Here is an 18,314-nt window from a genome sequence, read left to right as displayed (position 1 = left end):
ATACCCACTATTTGAGGGGTGGGTTCCCCACCCTCCCCATTAAGGGGAAGATATTTCTAGCTAACGAAGTAGTTTAAAACACAATTCATTTATTTTCAGTGGCACAAGTTTAAATCCAAACAACATTGCTTAACACTCAGACAATTTCTATCTTATAAAACATTCCCAAATAAGAAAGTGTTTCTAAAACACAAAGGATTTCCAAAACACAGGTGCAATTCTTATAAACTAAAAAGACACAACAATGATGCAGACGATGAATCGTCTTTCGCAGAAACTGAAGGTAGAAAAATGAATGCTGGTTCACCCCATGTTTATTTTACCTCACTCCTAATCAGCCTGAACTATAGTTTACATTTACACCCTTTTTCTTCCACTTAGGTGATTTCATACTTATATATTTCCTCAGATGCCCTTTTTACACAAATGGTCTAAAAGCTTCTTGGAGACACATATCCCAGCTACCCACAATTAATGTTGTAAAGCCAATTTCTTTCTCGTGAATCTTTTTATTAGTTTCATAAACATAAGATAGCAATAATACAAATAGTTGGAGATACATTGTTGTACTTAAAATGAGTAATTATAAGACCAAATGGTATAAGTTGACCAAACTCCCAATCGTGTAGGATAACAATGAATAATACAGGACAAAAAAAAACCTGGAGAAAAATCATGAAAAAGAAAAAAAAAATAGAAAAAAAAACAGACCCCACCCCAAAAAAAAATAAACTAAACAGAATTAGTCAACTAAACTAAAAGACTTGGGCAATTCTAACAACGTCAAAATGGAAGAGAAGAAAACCTTAGTGTCGACGACTCCATTCCTCTCAACCAGCAGTACAGGGAAATAAAATAAGTTTGGAAATGGTCAAATTACATCATATGAAAATGCTGAATGAATGGCCTCCAAGTTTTTTCAAATTTAATGGAAGGGTCATAAACCACACTTCTAATTTTTTCCAAATTCAAACACAACATAGTTTGTGAAAAGCAGTGAAATACAGTAGGAGGGTTAATCTCTTTCCAATTCAGCAAAATGGATCTTCTAGCCATTAAAGTAAGAAATGCAATCATCCGGCGTGCTGAAGAGATTAAATAACTTGAGTCTATCATTGGTAATCCAAAAATAGCAGTAATTGGATGAGGTTGTAAATCTGTATTCAAAACCGTTGAAATAATATCAAAAATATCTTTCCAATATTTTTCCAACAAAGGACATGACAAAAACATGTGAGTTAAAGAGGCTATCTCAAAATGACATCTATCACATATAGGATTAATATAAGATTAATTACAAGATAGTTTATATCTGGACATATGAGCCCTGTGCACTATTTTAAACTGTATCAACACATGTTTAGCACATATAGAGGATGAATTAACCAACTGAATTTTTTTTCTATTTTTCGATCGGTATAATAATCTTAAATTCTCTTTCCCAATCAGCTTTAATCTTATTGGAAACATCAGGACATAAATTCAAAATTATATTACAAATAATTGCTACAACACTTTTCTGAGAGAGATTTAGATCTAAAATTTTTTCCAAAGTATCCATTGGATATGAGTGTGGAAAATTAGGAGAAACAGTAATTAAAAAGTTTCTAATCTGCAGCTATCTAAAAAAGTGAGATCTGGGTAAGTTATATTTATTAGAAAGTTGATCAAAAGACATGAAACAATTATCCAAAAATAAATCACGAAAACATATTATACCTTTGGTTTTCCAATCAAAGTAAGCTTGATCCATAATGGAAGGTTGAAAAAGGAAATTAGATATAATAGGACTTGCTAAAATAAATTGATTAAACCCAAAGAATCTTCGAAATTGAAACCATATACATAAAGTATGCTTAACTATTGGATTATTCATTTGTTTATACAATTTAGAGGAAGTAAAAGGAAGCGAAGTTCCTAAAACCGAACCCAAAGAAGACCCTTGTAATGAATTACATTCAAGATTTACCCGGTCCGGACAGGTTTACAGTGGAATTTTTAAAATTCTTTTCCTCTATTCTCTCTCCAAGGTTGTCTAGAATATTCAAAGAAGCAATCAGTTTAGGTAAATTACCACAGTCATTTTATGAAGCCTCTATCTCCTTAATTCTTAAAAAGAATAAAGATCCTACTGATTGTGCATCATACAGACTGATATCTCTTTTGAATGTAGATTCAAAAATTTTAGCAACTAGGTTGGAGAAGGTATTACCTCAAGTTATATCTATGGATCAAACCGGATTTATTAAAAATCGTTATTCATCCTTTAATATTAGGAGGTTAATGAATATCGTTTATACACTTTCACTTATTACCCCGGAATGTATTATCTCATTAGATGCTGAGAAAGCCTTTGACAGAGTCGAATGGCCTTATTTATTTAGTGTGCTTGAGAAATTTAATTTTAGCTTGACATTTATATCTTGGATTAAATTGTTATATTACTCCCCGGTAGCCTCGGTTTGTACTAATAATCAAAGATCTCCCCTTTTTCGTCTTTTTCGTGGTACTAGGCAAGGATGCCCTCTTAGTCCTTTACTATTTAATATCGCCCTTGAACCTTTAGCAATTGCTATCCGTGACTCGCCCAATATTTTTGGTATTACCCGCGGAAATGAAATACATAAATTATCACTATATGCAGATGATTTGCTGTTATACATCTCTAATCCAGAGAAGTCAATTCCTGCTGTTCTAGCTTTGTTGGCTCAATTTAGTAATTTTTCTGGCTACAAATTGAATCTTAATAAGAGTGAACTATTCTCCTAAATAAGCAGGTACCTATTTATGGACGTTTACCATTTAAATTGGTTACTGACTCATTTATATATTTAGGGATAATAATTACGAAAAAGTATAAAGACTTATTTAAAGCTAATTTTTTACCTTTAATTGATCAGATTAAACTTTTGTTTACTAAATGGTCACCAATTTCTTTGCCTTTGATTGGTCGGATTAATGCTATCAAGATGATTATTTTGCCCAAATTTCTATATGTATTTCAATCGGTTCCAATTTTTATCCCAAAATCTTTTTTTGATAATGTTGATTCAAAAATTTCCTCATATATATGGCAGAACAAAAAATCCTAGGTTAGAACATAGAACATAGAATAGTACAGCACAGTACAGGCCCTTCGGCCCACAATGTTGTGCCGACCCTCAAACCCTGCCTCCCATATAAGCCCCCACCTTGGATTCCTCCATATACCTGTCTAGTAGTCTCTTAAACTTCACTAGTGTATCTGCCTCCACCACTGACTCAGGCAGTGCATTCCACGCACCAACCACTCTCTGAGTAAAAAACCTTCCTCTAATATCCCCCTTGAACTTCCCACCCCTTACCTTAAAGCCATGTCCTCTTGTATTGAGCAGTGGTGCCCTGGGGAAGAGGCGCTGGCTATCCACTCTATTTATTCCTCTTGTTATCTTGTATACCTCTATCATGTCTCCTCTCATCTTCCTTCTCTCCAAAGAGTAAAACCCTAGCTCCCTTAATCTTTGATCATAATGCATACTTTCTAAACCAGGCAGCATCCTGGTAAATCTCCTCTGTACCCTTTCCAATGCTTCCACATCCTTCCTATAGTGAGGTGACCAGAACTGGACACAATACTCCAAGTGTGGCCTAACCAGAGTTTTATAGAGCTGCATCATTACATCGCGACTCTTAAACTCTATCCCTCGACTTATGAAAGTGAACACCCCATAAGCTTTCTTAACTACCCTATCCACCTGTGAGGCAACTTTCAGGGATCTGTGGACATGTACCCCGAGATCCCCCTGCTCCTCCACACTACCAAGTATCCTGCCATTTATTTTGTACTCTGCCTTGGAGTTTGTCCTTCCAAAGTGTACCACCTCACACTTCTCCGGGTTGAACTCCATCTGCCACTTCTCAGCCCACTTCTGCATCCTATTAATGTCTCTCTGCAATCTTTGACAATCCTCTACACTATCTACAACACCACCAACCTTTGTGTCGTCTGCAAAAGGTATTTACAGAAATCTAAAAAGGAGGGGGGGCTCGCCCTCCCGAATTTTAGATTTTATTATTAGGCAATTAATATTCGATATTTAAAATTTTGGTTACGAGATTTGGATGTAAAGCCAATTTCTTTGAGTATATAAAACTCCCAACTTATTTATTAGCTATTGATATGCCAAACAGTTGTCTCCATCTGGCTACAAGCTTCCTTGAACTAAGCAACTTAGCCAGCATTGTCTGTTTAAAAAGAAGCCAAATATAGTTGTTAAAACTCACACTATTTGATCTTTATAAGTGGCAGCTGCAGTGCTTAGAAAGCTAAGCTTGGGAGAAAAACAGAGACCCCCTGGCCAAGGAAGCAAACAACCATCACACCTGAACCAGCATGGACAACTTTACTCGCCACAACAATGAACTGATCATTGAATACAGCCTTTAGACTCATTTTGTAAGGACTCTACAACACAAGTTCTGCTTTATTTACTTGTTTCCTTATGTACTTGCACAACTTGTCAGTCTGCTGGTGTGGAGTTTTTCCTTCATTCTATTGTACTTTGTTCTTCTGTGAATGTCTACAAGAAAACAAATCTCAGGGTAGTATTTGGTGACATATACTTACTTTCATCATAAAATTTATTTTGACTTTTGACTTTGATCTTTTGCTAGTCTGGCTCCCACTCACTTGCAGCTCCAATGCAAATTCCCTGAACAGTACTAGTTTCCCACAAGGACATCGGTCCCCATGCAGTTCAGGTCCAGCCCATTTGTACAGCTCCCAGCTGCCGTGGAAGAGAGCCCAGTGATCCAACAATCTGAAGCTCTCCCTCCTGCATCATTTCCGAAGCCACAAGTTAAACTTCAATACTTTTATGTTTTTTACCTCAATGATTAGTATACTTGCCTCAATGTGTCATGGGTAATAATCCTGAGATCACCACCTTGGAGGTGCGGGCTTTTAACTTAGCACCTAACTCCCTCAAACACACACAAAATGCAGAAGGAACTTAGCAGGCTATATGGAAAGGAGTACAGTCAACATTTCAGGCCGAGCCCCTTCATCATTTTGTGTGTGTTGCTTGGATTTCCAACATCTGCAGATTTTCTCTTGTTTGTAACCCAACTCCCTGAACTCACTTTGCAGGACCTCATCGTCTGCTCATGTTATTGGGACCAATGTGGACCATGGTTTATTGCTGCACATCCTCCCCCTGTTGTGGGCTCAATTTATGGCATCCCTGACCCTGGCAACATACCATCTGGGAATCTCATTCCTAACCACAGGTTAGGAATGTCTGTACCCATAACCAATGAATCCCTTATTATGACTGCATCCCCTCTATTCCTCATTCACCTCAGAGCCACAGAACATCTCAATGCTAGAGATCTGGTAGCATTCCCATAGTAGGCTGTTCCCTGCCCCCCAATAATTCTTATGGAGCTGAATGGCTGTAAGAATACTCTGCCATGTCACTCCTGCACTGGAAACTGAATCACATCTATAAAATGTACACTGTGACAATCATAATGTGTGGAGGTGATGGAAAACTTACAGTGGGAGCATGGCAAGACATTCTGAACACTGAATGGCTTGTGCCATGTGTAGTCCAAAGCCACCGTAAAGTATGTGACTATTGAGGATCCAGTGAGTATATGCATAATATAGAGACACTACGATCTTTGTCAGCCATGCTAATGAATAGAAACGCAACAGCTAAAATTATGGCAGAATCTGTGGCAAAATACTTCATGCCTCAGCAGGGACCTCTTATTCATACCTTTTTGAACCATGACCTTGGCTCCATGCTCTATTGTCAATTAAAATTAAAGATCATAGTTTGCACATTATTGTTCCAATTTCTCTGGGTAAGGAAAAGTTTACCTTTGATGAAGTTGTCACTTGTATGAGAATCCCTGAAAATGGGAATAGAATAGAAATATTAAAAATGAAAACTCATCATGGTTTGACCATGTAATTAATTCGATATGCACCTGTCTCTAGGCAAATGGCCCTTCTGCACAGACAGAACAGTGGGAATGGAACATAGAGCAGTGGTGCTTCTCTTGCATGGCGTGGGAAGTCAGGGAGATCTCCAGTGTCCCTGTTAACACACCTGTGAGAAGTGAATCTGGTTGCAGCTCATTGTAGACCTTGTTAAGAAATTGGGAGCTGGAGATGGACGACCTTCGGATCATTTGGAAGACTAAAAGATTGATAGATAGGAGTTACAAGGAGGCAGTTACATCTAAGCTACAAGAAGCAGGTAGGTGGATTACTGTCTTGGTAAAGAAAAGGAAAAGGCACTCAGTGCCTGGTACCCTTGTGGCCATTCCCCTCAACAATAAGTATATAGTTTTAGATGGTATTGTTGGCACAACCAACCAGAGGAAAGCCACAGTGGCCAGGTCTCAGGGTCTGTAGATCAGAAGGGAAGATGCAAGCAGTAGTGATAGGGGATTCGTTGAATAGGGGATCAGACAAGTGGTTCTGTGGAACATAACAAGACTCCCAGGCAGTATGTTGTCTCCTAGGTGCCAGGGAAGTCTCAGATCGAGTGCACAGCATAATTAAGGAGAATGGTGAGCAGCCAGATGTCATGGCACCAACGGCATAAATAAAAAGAATGATAAGGTCCTTCAAAGTGAGTTCAGGGAGTTAGGCTCCCTGGACAGGAACTCCAGCGTGGACTTGCAAGGTAAATAAGAGGGCCCCAAGAATGCTACCCATGCTACATGCTTGTGAGGGAAGCAATAGGAAGATAGTGCAATTTAACAGGCGGCTAAGCAGATGGCACAGGACAGAGGCTTCAGCTTTATGGATCACTGTGTTCTCTTCCAGGGAAGGTAGGATCTGTACAAATAGGATAGTTTGCTCCTAAACTAGAGGACCACCAATATTCCACCAGGAATGTTTTCTGGTCCTACTTAGGTGGGGGGGGGGGCGGTGGGAATGGGAGTGATTTAATCTAGAGCTTCAGAGGGGTAGGAACCACAGTGACAGGATATCAAATGGAGTGGCTGTGGAAAAACCACAAGTAAAGATGGAAACCAAAAGGTTGAGCATGGTGGGACAAAGGTTCTTGAGTCGTATCAATTTCAATGCAAGGTGTAATGTAGGTAAGGCAGATGAACTAAGAACATGAATCCATATATAGAATTATGATGTTGTAGCAATTAGTGAGAATTGGTAGCAGGAGGGGCAAGACTGGCAGTTCAATGTTCCAGGGTCTATTGTTTTAGACATGATAGAGGTGGAGGCATTAAAGGGAAGGTGTGTCATTACCTATCAGGGAGAATGTCACAGCAAAGTTTAGTGAGGAAATACTGGGGGGCTTGTCTACTAAGGCAATTTGGGTGGAACTGAATAATAATAACAACAATAATTCTGTCCCCCATCGGACACATGTTTAGGTGGCAGATTAGGGAACGCTTCACAGATATTCAGGGCAAGTAGGAAATAAAATACCATGGACCAAATCAGGAACAAATCTAGGCACATCTGTACCCAGATCGGGTGGTGCTTTGGGCAGTGTCTGTTCTCCATGTTAGAGGTGGCTGAAACCAAAAGCTGGGTGTAGGTATAAAAAGCAATACCTTTTCTCTTTAGAAATGGAGGGATGTGTATGGAATAGAGTAATACGGCCGCTGCCTGGGGATCACCAGGGCATGCCAGGAAGCAAAGAGCTAGTGAACTCTGCTGAACAGGCAGGCAGGCATCAGGAAACCCGAAAAAGATATTGCCAGCATTTAAATTAGCCCACCAATGTACGACTGCTGTACGTGTTTCTCAGGGGAGCAGTCCACTTTGAAATGAGACCACTCAAGCAGTTACGAGAAGAAAGGCACCTATTAATTGGTCATTAGAAGTGAACATATTCAAAATCTATCTATATTATTAAGAAATGGAATTCGAGACTGACATGATAGCATACAGTGACAAACTTCAACAGTTTATAGTACAATATCCCTTCACGCAACGAATACAGATCAACATAGACTGATAATAAAAAAATAACATAATCCCTATAGACATATTAAACCAAGTAAAACATGAAATAGCACAAGAACCAGAAAGAAACCAATCCAAAGACAACAATGCTATACTAGAAAATAATTAAGACACCATCCCTCAAAGCACTGATGAAAACAGAATTCTTTCAACAACTTACTCCACAACCTGCAACAGCAATAACACAGATGTAGAGCCTCTATAGAATGCTGATGACAAAGCTAAGCTCACAGACAAAATTATCATTACATTTAAAACCACACTAACAGAATACATAGGCACTGACCCAACAAAAAGATCACACATACCCAAACAAAACGTCATCAAAATTTGCAAAAATTGTTAATACTCTCAACAATGTTACATTACCACACTTGGAGCACTCTGTACAGTTTTGGTCACCCTATCATCAAAAAGGTGTGGTTAAACTGGAAAGAGTACAGAGAAAATTTACTGGGATATTGCCAGGGCCAGAAAGCCTGAGTTAGTTATAGTGAGATGTCAAGCCAGATTAGGTTCTTATTTTTTGGAATGTTAGAGAATGAGGGGCAATCTTTAGAAGTGTTTAAATTATGAGAGGTGGATAAGGTGGACAGTAGCAGTCTCTTCCCCAGCAGAGGAGAGTTCAAACATATGGGGCATAGGTTTAGTATGGAAGGGGAATGTTTGAAAACCGACAGGATGGCAGTTCTCCACACAGAGGGTGGAATGAGCTGCTAGGGGAAGTGATTAATGCAGGTGCAATAGTATCATTTAAGAAACAGTTGGATGGATACAAGGAAGGGTGGAGGTTGAAGAGATATCAAAGTCAGGAAATTATGACTAATTGGGTAGCCAAGTGGTCAGCATGGACTCACTGGGACAAAGACGTGCATCCATGCTGTATTGCTCTATGACTCTGTCTTCATACAATACAAATTTTAGTGATGCTCTGAAATCCACACTGCTTCTTTGGCTGCTAATTCTACTGGATGTCAGCCAGTGCCTTTTTCCCAGGGTGGTGATGGCTAACACAATAGACATACTTTTGATAGTGATTGGAGGATAGTATAGGGGGGTGTCAGAGATAGGTTCTTATATATACAGAGAATGGTAATTGCATGAGATGCACTACTGGGGGCGGAGGCAGAGGCAGATGCATCAAGAACAAATAAATCCTTCTTGGATTTCGAGCCAAGTAAAGGTATCGATTTCAATTGACGTTTCAATGACAAACTGCCATTTTCATCAGGGATAATGCAAAGGCATGTCGAGTCCAGTGGTATAAATACCCAGTCATCCATCCCTCCTGATTGATTCATCCTCATCCAATCGGGTTCATCATATCCACCGGGAAAGCACATTAGGAACATTTAAAATACTTTTAGATAGGCACATAGATGACAGAAAAATGGAGGAGTATGTGGGAAGGATAATTAGATTGGTTTTAGAGCACGTTAAAAGTCAGCATAGCATTATAGGACGAAGAGCTGTTCTGTGTTCTAAGTCCCTTGGAGATAGTCAGCTGTATATCACTGTACGAAAAAATTATTGCTAGTTCAGAATTTGCAATGACATAGAACATAATATAGTACAGAACAACACAGTACAGGCCTTTGTTCCATGATGTTGTGCTGACCTTTTAATCTATTCTAATATCAATCTAACTCTTCCCTCTTGCATAACCCACTATTTCTCTATCATCCAAGTCCTATCCAAGAGTTCCTAAATGTTCCTTATGTATCTATCTCTACCACCACTCCCGGCAGGACATTCAATACAGTCACCACTCTCTCTAAGAAACTTACCTTTGACACATAAACTCTTCTCTGGCTTCCAGCTGGGTACAGGTATTGATTTTAACCAACATTTCGATGACAAACTCTGCCATCTTTGCCAAGGATGATGCCTAGGCATATCTAGCTTGGTGCAATATATACCACTATTGTCCGTCCCTCCTGATTGGTTAGTCCTCAATCAATCAGGTTTCTGCTGTCCCACTTTGTTTACAATCGAATAAAAAGACGAAGGTCTCGCTCTAAGTAAGAACTGGAATGCGATTGTAAACAAGTGGGATGGCAGCAACCTGACTGGTTGAGGACTAACCATACAGAAGGGACAGATGACAGGGATATATATAACTGCCAGAAGAGTCATGCCTAGGCAGCATCCCTGTTGAAGACGGCAGAGTTTGTCATCGAAACATGGTTAAAATTGATACCTGTAACCAGCTGGAAGGAAGCCCAAGAAGAGTTTATTCATCATATACACTGGAAAAAACACTAGATAATTTGTTTTTAAACCTCTGACATCCCCCCCTATACCTTCCTCTAATCACCTTTAAATTATGACTCCTCATCTGAGGTAAATACAGATGTAAAGCATTCAGTTAGAACCTCACTCACATTCCCTAGTTATTCTCTTACCACTAATATACAGTGCCTGTAAAAATTCAAGTTTATTTAAATAGCACATTTAAAAACAACCCACGTTGACCAAAGTGCTGTACAAACCTGAACAAGTAGCTAAAATCACAAATACAAGAAACACAGACATAACCAACAAGGCAAACAATTTATAGGCACAAAATAAACAACACAAGGGCCTAGGCACAAGCCAAAAATCAGCCACATCAGGAAGATTCAAACACTAGTGAATAAAAGTAAGTTTTGAGCCTGGACTTAGAAGAGTCAGTGGAGGGGGCAGATCTAATAGGGAGGGGAATGCTGTTCCACAGTCTAGGGGCTGCAATAGCAAAAGCATGATCACCCCTGAGCTTAAATTCCGATCGCAGGACAGCCAGAAGCCCCACGTCAGCCGACCTGAGGGACCTGGAAGTAGAATAAGGGGACAGAAGATCTGCGATATAAAGGGGGGGGGGTCACCCCATTCAGGGCTTTATAAACAAACAGGGGAATCTTAAAATCAATTCTGAACCATACTGGTAGCCAGTGGAGAGAGGCCAGGATAGGAGTAATATGGTCCCTCTTTCGGGCACCTGTCAGGAGCCTGGCTGCGGCATTCTGAACCAGTTGCATGTGGGACAGGGATGACCAACTAATCCCAGTATACAGGGAGTTGGAGTAGTCCAAGAGGGAGGATATAAGGGTGTGGATGACTTTCTCGAGGTCTTTGAAAGAGAGAAACTGCTTGATTTTGGCAATAGTACGAAGCTGGGAAAAACTGGCTTTTACTACTGCATTAACTTGCTTGTCAAACTTAAAGATGGAATCAAATATCTCACCAAGGGATTTGACATGGGGTTTGACAAGGGTGGACAGGTTACCAAGACTGTTGGTTGTCACTTTGATAGAGACAGGGGGCCAAATAGAACAACTTCAGACTTGCCTTCATTCAGTTGTAAGAAGTTTTTTGCCATCCAACACTTTATATCCTCAAGGCAGTTCATGAGGCTGGCTAGATTTGACTGGTCGTTTGGTTTCATGGGGAGATAAAGCTATATGTCGTCAGCATAACAATGGAAGGAAATGTCGTAGTTTTGAATGATTTGGGGGGGCGCGCAGTGGGCGGAAGAGAGAGCGAGAGAGAGAGAGAAAGAAAAGAAGAAAAGAATGGGACCTAGGATGTCACCTTATGGGACCCCGCAGGAGGGACTAGCGGGGGGAGAAGAAAATTTGCCTATGTTGATGGAGAAGCTTCTATTTTTGAGGTAGGATGTGAAACAGTTCAAGGCAGTGCCATCAACACCAACCTCATACCGGAGACAGTCTTTTAAAATGGCGTGATCCACAGTATCAAATGCTGCGCTGAGGTCAAGAAGAATTAGAATGGCAGAATCACCTAAGTTGATAAAGAGGAGCAGGTCATTGTACACTTTCAGCGGGGCAGACTCTGTGCTATGATAAGCCTTAAAACATGACTGAAATCATTCCAAGATGTTGTTTTGGTGTAGGTAGGGCAGCAATTGACTGAGAATAACCTTTTCGAGAACCTTTGACAGGAATAGAAGTTTAGAAATAGGTCTGTAGTTACTAGGCAAGGTAGGGTCTAAGTTGTTTTTTCTCAGGAGGGGCTGGACCATGGCGCGCTTGAAGCAGGTTGGAACGGTACCAGTGGCCAGGGAGCTGTTAATAATAGAGAGGATGCTGGGACCGGCTATGTCAAAGACGTCCTTCAGGAGGGCAGTGAGGACAATGTCAAGGGGACAGGTTGCAGGTTTCATGGTAAGGGAGAGAAGCGTGATGGGTTGGAAGCAGTCCAGTTTAGATGAACAGACCAGTGAGACAGCTAGGTCACGGGTGGGGGGCGGGGGGTGAAATGTTCATTCTAATGTCAACTTTGCTAATGAAGAACTTTTAAAATTCCTTGCATTAAGCGAAGTATTCACCCCCCTTTGTAAGTTTTCATGTTTTATTGTTTTAGAACATTGAATCACAGTGGATTTAATTTGGCTTTTTTGACAGTGATCAACAGAAAAAGACCTTTTTGTGTCAAAGTGAAAACCAATCTCTACAAAGTAATCTAAATTAATAAAATGCAAAATAATTGACTGTATAAGTATTCACCCTCTTTACTATGACACACCATTTCATCACTGGTGCAGCCAATTGGTTTTAGAAGTCACATAACTAGTTAAATGGAGATCACCTGTGTGCAGTCAAGGTGTTTCAATTAATTGTAGAAAAACATACATCTGTATCTGGAAGGTCCAACTGCTGGTGAGTCAGTATCCTGGCAAAAACTACAAACGTTTGTACATCATGAAGACGAAAGAATACTCCAAGCAACTCTGTGAATAGGTTATTGAAAAGCACAAGTTAGGAGATGGATACAAGAAAATTTCCTAGTCACTGAATAACCCTTGGAGTACAGATAAGTCAATCATCAAGAAATGGAAAGAATATGGCACAGCTGTAAATCTGCTTAGAGCAGGCCGTCCTCAAAAATGAGTGACAATACAAGCAGGGGAGAGGCCTCCAAGAGACTTCTGGAGGAGTCAGAAGCTTCAGTGGCTGAGATGGGAGAGACTGTGCACATAACAACTGTTGCCTGGGTGCTTCACCAGTTGCAGCTTTATGGGAGAGTGGAAAAGAGGAAGTCACCGTTGAAAAGAACTCTTATGCAATCAAGGTTTGATTTTGCCAGAAGGCATGTGGGAGGCATTGAAGTCAGCTGGAAGAAGGTTCTATGGTCTGATGAAATCAAAATTGAACTCTTTGGCACAAGACAAACACTGCACATCATCAAAAACACACCATCCCTACTGTGAAGTATGGTGGTGACTGCATCATGCTGTGGGGACACTTCCTGCAGTTGGCCCTGGAAGGCTTGTGAAGGTAGGGGGTAAAATGAATGCACCAAAATATAGGGAAATCCTGGAGGAAAACCTGATGCAGTCTGCAAAGAACTGTGACTTGGTAGAAGATATGTTTTCCAACAACACAATGACTCCCAAGCATAAAGCCAAAGCTACACATGAATGGCTTAAAAACAACAAAGTTAATGTCTTGTAGTGGCCAAGTCAGAGTCCAGACCTGAATCCAATTGAGAATTTGTGGATGGACTTGAAAGTGGCTGTTCACTCGGGATCCCCATGCAATCTGTCAGAGCTAGACTAGTTTTTTAAAGAAGAATGGAGAAAAATTGCAGTGTCCAGATGTGCAAAGCTAATAGAGACCTATCCACTCAGACTCAAGGCTGTAATTGCTGCCAAAGATACATCTACTAAATAGTAACTTGAAGGGGGTGAGTAATTATGCAATTGATTAATTTGTGTTTAATAATTGAAATTTAGATTAGTATGGTTTTACTTTGACATGGAAGAGTCTTTTCTGTTGATCAGAGTCAAAAAAGCCCAATTAAATCCACTGTGATTCAAGGTTGTAAAACAATAAAACATGAAAACTTCCAAAGGGGTGGGTTGAATACTTTTTATATGCTGTATATCGTCACTTTTTCAAAAAAAAGCTTAAACAATTGAAAAAGACATGACTTGCTTCCAGCCATGGTGGTTCTCCCTAATTAGGCCATGATTTTCCAAATGTTCACAAATCCTATCCCTCAGAATTCTCTCCAGTAACTTGCCTACTACTGATGTCAGACTCACTGGTTTATAGTTTCCAGGATTATCCCTGACAAAAGAAAATCTGCAGATGCTGGAAACCCGATTAGTACACACAATTTTGCGTGTGTTGCTAGGATTATCCCTGGTTCCCTTCTTGAATATTAGCTACTTGCCATCCTTCCGGGACCTCACTTGTGGCTAGAGAGGACACGAAGATATTGGTCAAGGCCACAGTCACTTCTTGAGGAGTTGTTTTGTTGCATCTTTATAATCCTACTGTGCTCTGTTGGAATCTAGCTTCTTCAGCTTTACATGCCTTTTCTTTCTCTTCGTGACTAATTTCATCACCTCTCTGACATCCAAGGTTCTCTTACGTTGCCATCCTTGTCCTTGCTTCTGATTGGAACATAGAGTTCCTGTACTCCTTGCAGCTGGTCTTTTCAAAAACTCTACACATGACAGATGTGGACTTGTGCAAAAAAACTTTCCAAATTAACTCTCCCTGCCTGTTTAATGCTCCCATAATTTGTCCTGCTCAAGTTTAATACTCTCCTGCAACGTCTTTATCTTAGCTTTCTTAAAACTTGATGAGCTGTAGTCACTGTTCCCTAACTACTTAATCACTGAGCACTTGTCACCCGGCCAGGCTTACTGCCCAACACGAGATCCAGTACAGCCCTTCCTCGTGATGGACTATCTACACACTGATTTAAGAAACCCTCCTGGATGCACCTATCAAATTCTGCCCTATCTAAACCTCTCGCATTCAGAAGATCCCAGATTATATGAGGGAATTTGAAGTCCCTATGACAATAATTCTTTTGTTTTTATTCCTTTCCTTAATCTGCCTGCATATCTGTTCCTCAATGTCTCAGTGCTATTGGGGGACTGTAGTACAAACCTATTACAGTGATTGCACCCTTCCCATTTTTGAGTTCCATACATACAGATTCAGTGGACAAGCCCTCCATTATGTCTCTGAGAGGAGCTGTGATATTATCCCTGTTCAGCAGTGCAACTCCCCACCTCTTTTAACTCCTTATCTTTTCTACAACACTGAAACTTTGAAACAGAAAACACATGTTGGATGATGTGATTAAGGGTCCAGTTGTGTATTCAGTACCTAATGGGGTGGACTGCCACCAGCCAAGGACTCTGAAAGCCCTGTTGAAGATGAATTCCATAGACTTTGATAGATTACTCAGGGAATTATCCATTGTTCATCATTATAAACTTCCTTAGCTATGAATCTATTTCTGATGCTGCTAGCTGCGTGACAAAACATGGAAGAACATAGGCAACGAACAATGACTTAGCACTGCAAAATTTGGTATAGAGTCACACAATCATAGAGAGGAAAGAATAGGGTGGAGATTTCAGAGGTAAATTTTCCATTGTACTGAGTCTACTTGAGATAAAACCAACTGTTTACTCCAACTTCTCACACACTGTTCCTTATTGCCAAGAGCTGAATTATCTCGTCTCTATCCAATGCTTTTTTCAATGTTTCTGTTACAATACTTTCTGATCTAAGTTTCTCAACCTTTCCAAGAACAGCAGTTCACTAGATGTGAACCATCTTCCACCACTTCTTGATTAGCATCAAGTGACCCACAGACAAGCAATCGCAAGTAACTTGTTTGACTGACACACCATCAGCCAAAATAAATAGTTATATCTTCTGTCACCATTACACTTCTACATTATCTACCATTAACAAAATACACCTCAATTATTCTCTTGTTCAAGATTGTTAACCACCAATTTCTCAAGGGATATTAGGGAGGGGCAATATAGGTTGTCTCAGATAGAAACATAGAAAATAGGTGCAGGAGTAGGCCATTCGGCCCTTCGAGCCTGCACCGCCATTTATTATGATCATGGCTGATCATCCAACTCAGAACCCCGCCCCAGCCTTCCCTCCATACCCCCTGACCCCCGTAGCCACAAGGGCCATATCTAACTCCCTCTTAAATATAGCCAATGAACTGGCCTCAACTGTTTCCTGTGGCAGAGAATTCCACAGATTCACCACTCTCTGTGTGAAGAAGTTTTTCCTAATCTCGGTCCTAAAAGGCTTCCCCTTTATCCTCAAACTGTGACCCCTTGTTCTGGACTTCCCCAACATCGGGAACAATCTTCCTGCATCTAGCCTGTCCAATCCCTGAAGCTGGATCCCAGAAATGAATATATAAACAAATTGCAACATGGTCTGGCTCCCATTCTCACCTGGTGGAAAGCCGTTGCTTCTTAGTATTATCAGATACTACACCAGTCCCGGATTGTCTTTGCCTCAAACTTTGCTCTAGGTCTCCAGGGTGAAGTAAGGCTGCATGGAAAAGACAATTTGATGAATACACTGAATTGTAATGCTAGATTCAATGCCCCAAGGGGGTCATTACTATACAGCTGATATTTCAAATAACATATAGCACAAGAGCTTTGGACAAGGAAGTTTTGCTGAGCTAATTAAACAAATGATTTCTAATTAATCTGATTCCTCAAGCACACATTGACCATATCCCTCTCCTCTGCATATTCATGTGCCTTATTAAGAATCTATTAAATACTGCTATACTATTTGACTCTACCACCATCTTTAGCTGTATATTGCAGGCCCATACCACTGTGCTTTTAAAAAAAAAACCTCGCACATGTCCTTTGTAATTTTTCCCCTCTCACCTTAAATACATACTCTTTGATACTACATGTTTCAATCTTTAAAGATATATACACAGGCTCTATATTTCACAAAGAGTCATAACATGGAAACAGGCCCTTCAATCTAACTTAAGCAACACACATAAAAGTTGCTGGTGAATGCAGCAGGCCAGGCAACATCTATAGGAAGTGGTACAGTCGACGTTTTGGGCCAAGACCCTCAATCTAACTACTGTTATACCCAGCAAGCTAGTCCCATCTGCCTTTCTTTGGCCCAAAGCCCTCTAAACCTCTCCTATCCATGTACGTATCTAGATTGCTTTTAAATATTGCCAATGTGCCCAACTCAGCTAAATTTCTGGCAGCTCATTCCAAATAATCACCACCTTTGCATGAAGAAGCTGCTCACTTTCAATGACTCTTCATCTCCTGCTCTCGATATTTATTGCTTATTTATTTACTATTATCTTTTGCTTTGGTATTTGCACAGTTTGTGGGTAAATCCAAGAAACACAACAGAATCAATGAAAGACTGCACCCAACAGAATGGACAAACAACCCATGTACAAAAGACAGCAAACACTGCAAATACAAAAGAATAAATTAGATTAGATTAGATTCAACTTTATTGTCATTATGCGGAGTACAGATACAATGAAATGCAGTTAGCATCTGACCAGAAATGCAAAGAATAGTGTTATTTACAAAATAACTGTGAATTTTAAAAAAGTGCTACAGCACACAAATATAAAAGTACTGAGACAGTACAATATGGATGCAATACTGCTTAGCGCTGTGATGAGAGGTTCAGCAGTGTCACTGCCTCAGGGAAGAAGCTCGCAATAAATATCAAGAACCTGAGGTAAAGAGTCCTTGAGATCTCTGATCTTGAACCTATGTCCTCTTATGTTTAGCACTCTTTCCCTGGAATAACTACATGCTTTCACCCTGTCTATGCCTCTCGTCGTCTTGTATATCTTTATCAAGGTATCACTCAGTCTCTTGCATACCAGATAATACAGTCCTAGTTTATGTAACATCTCCTTGTAACTCAGGCCCCCAAGTCCTGACAACATCCAGATAAATCTTCTCTGTTCTCCTTCTGGTTTAATATTATCTTTCCTGTACTGGGATGACCTCAACAATGCCTTATATAATTTCGTCAACTTCCGATCAATGGAGACCAGCATACCAAATGTCTGGAACCTTCCCTTTGACTTTATCCCCATGGGTGACCCTACAGGAACAAAGCGCATTGGTATCGGGAGCTCAGGAACTCACAACCCTCTCCACCACAACAACGTGATGGCCCTCGGAGACAATGATGTTGCCAGGTCTTGAGGGACTGGGTTATGGAGGTAGAGTGAGCAGGTCTGGACTTTATTTGCTGGAACACAGGAGAATGAGGGTTGATCTGATGGAAGTGTATAAAATTATAAAGGGAATAGATCAGGTGAATAGGCGCAGGATTCCCGCATCAACAACTAGAGAATATAGATTTATGTTGAGAGGGTACTGATTTAATAGGAATCTGAGGGGCAATTTTTCATTCAGATTGTCATCAGTATAAGGAATGAGTAGCCAGAGGACAGGAAGTAGTTAAGGCAAATACATTAACAATTTTAAAAGCTACTTGGACCAGTACAAAAAGCAGAG

The 18,314-nt window shown here is 40.2% G+C and overlaps 1 protein-coding gene across 1 annotated transcript in view; it reads right to left on the bottom strand.

The window, feature by feature from the left end:
* Window positions 1-18,314, bottom strand: part of LOC134357470 (uncharacterized) — a 64,751-nt gene that overhangs the window by 19,468 nt on the left and 26,969 nt on the right. The window contains exons 6-7 of the mRNA XM_063069085.1: window positions 16,227-16,326; window positions 5,867-5,898 (exon numbers count right to left, since the gene is read on the bottom strand). Coding sequence (XP_062925155.1) covers window positions 5,867-5,898; window positions 16,227-16,326 — 132 coding nt within the window. The remainder of the gene's footprint in view (window positions 1-5,866; window positions 5,899-16,226; window positions 16,327-18,314) is intronic.

Source organism: Mobula hypostoma, chromosome 2, assembly GCF_963921235.1.
Source record: "Mobula hypostoma chromosome 2, sMobHyp1.1, whole genome shotgun sequence".
NCBI lineage: Eukaryota > Metazoa > Chordata > Chondrichthyes > Myliobatiformes > Myliobatidae > Mobula > Mobula hypostoma.
The sequence above is the reverse complement of the archived record's forward strand: the minus strand, read 5'-3'. Positions and strand labels throughout refer to the sequence as shown.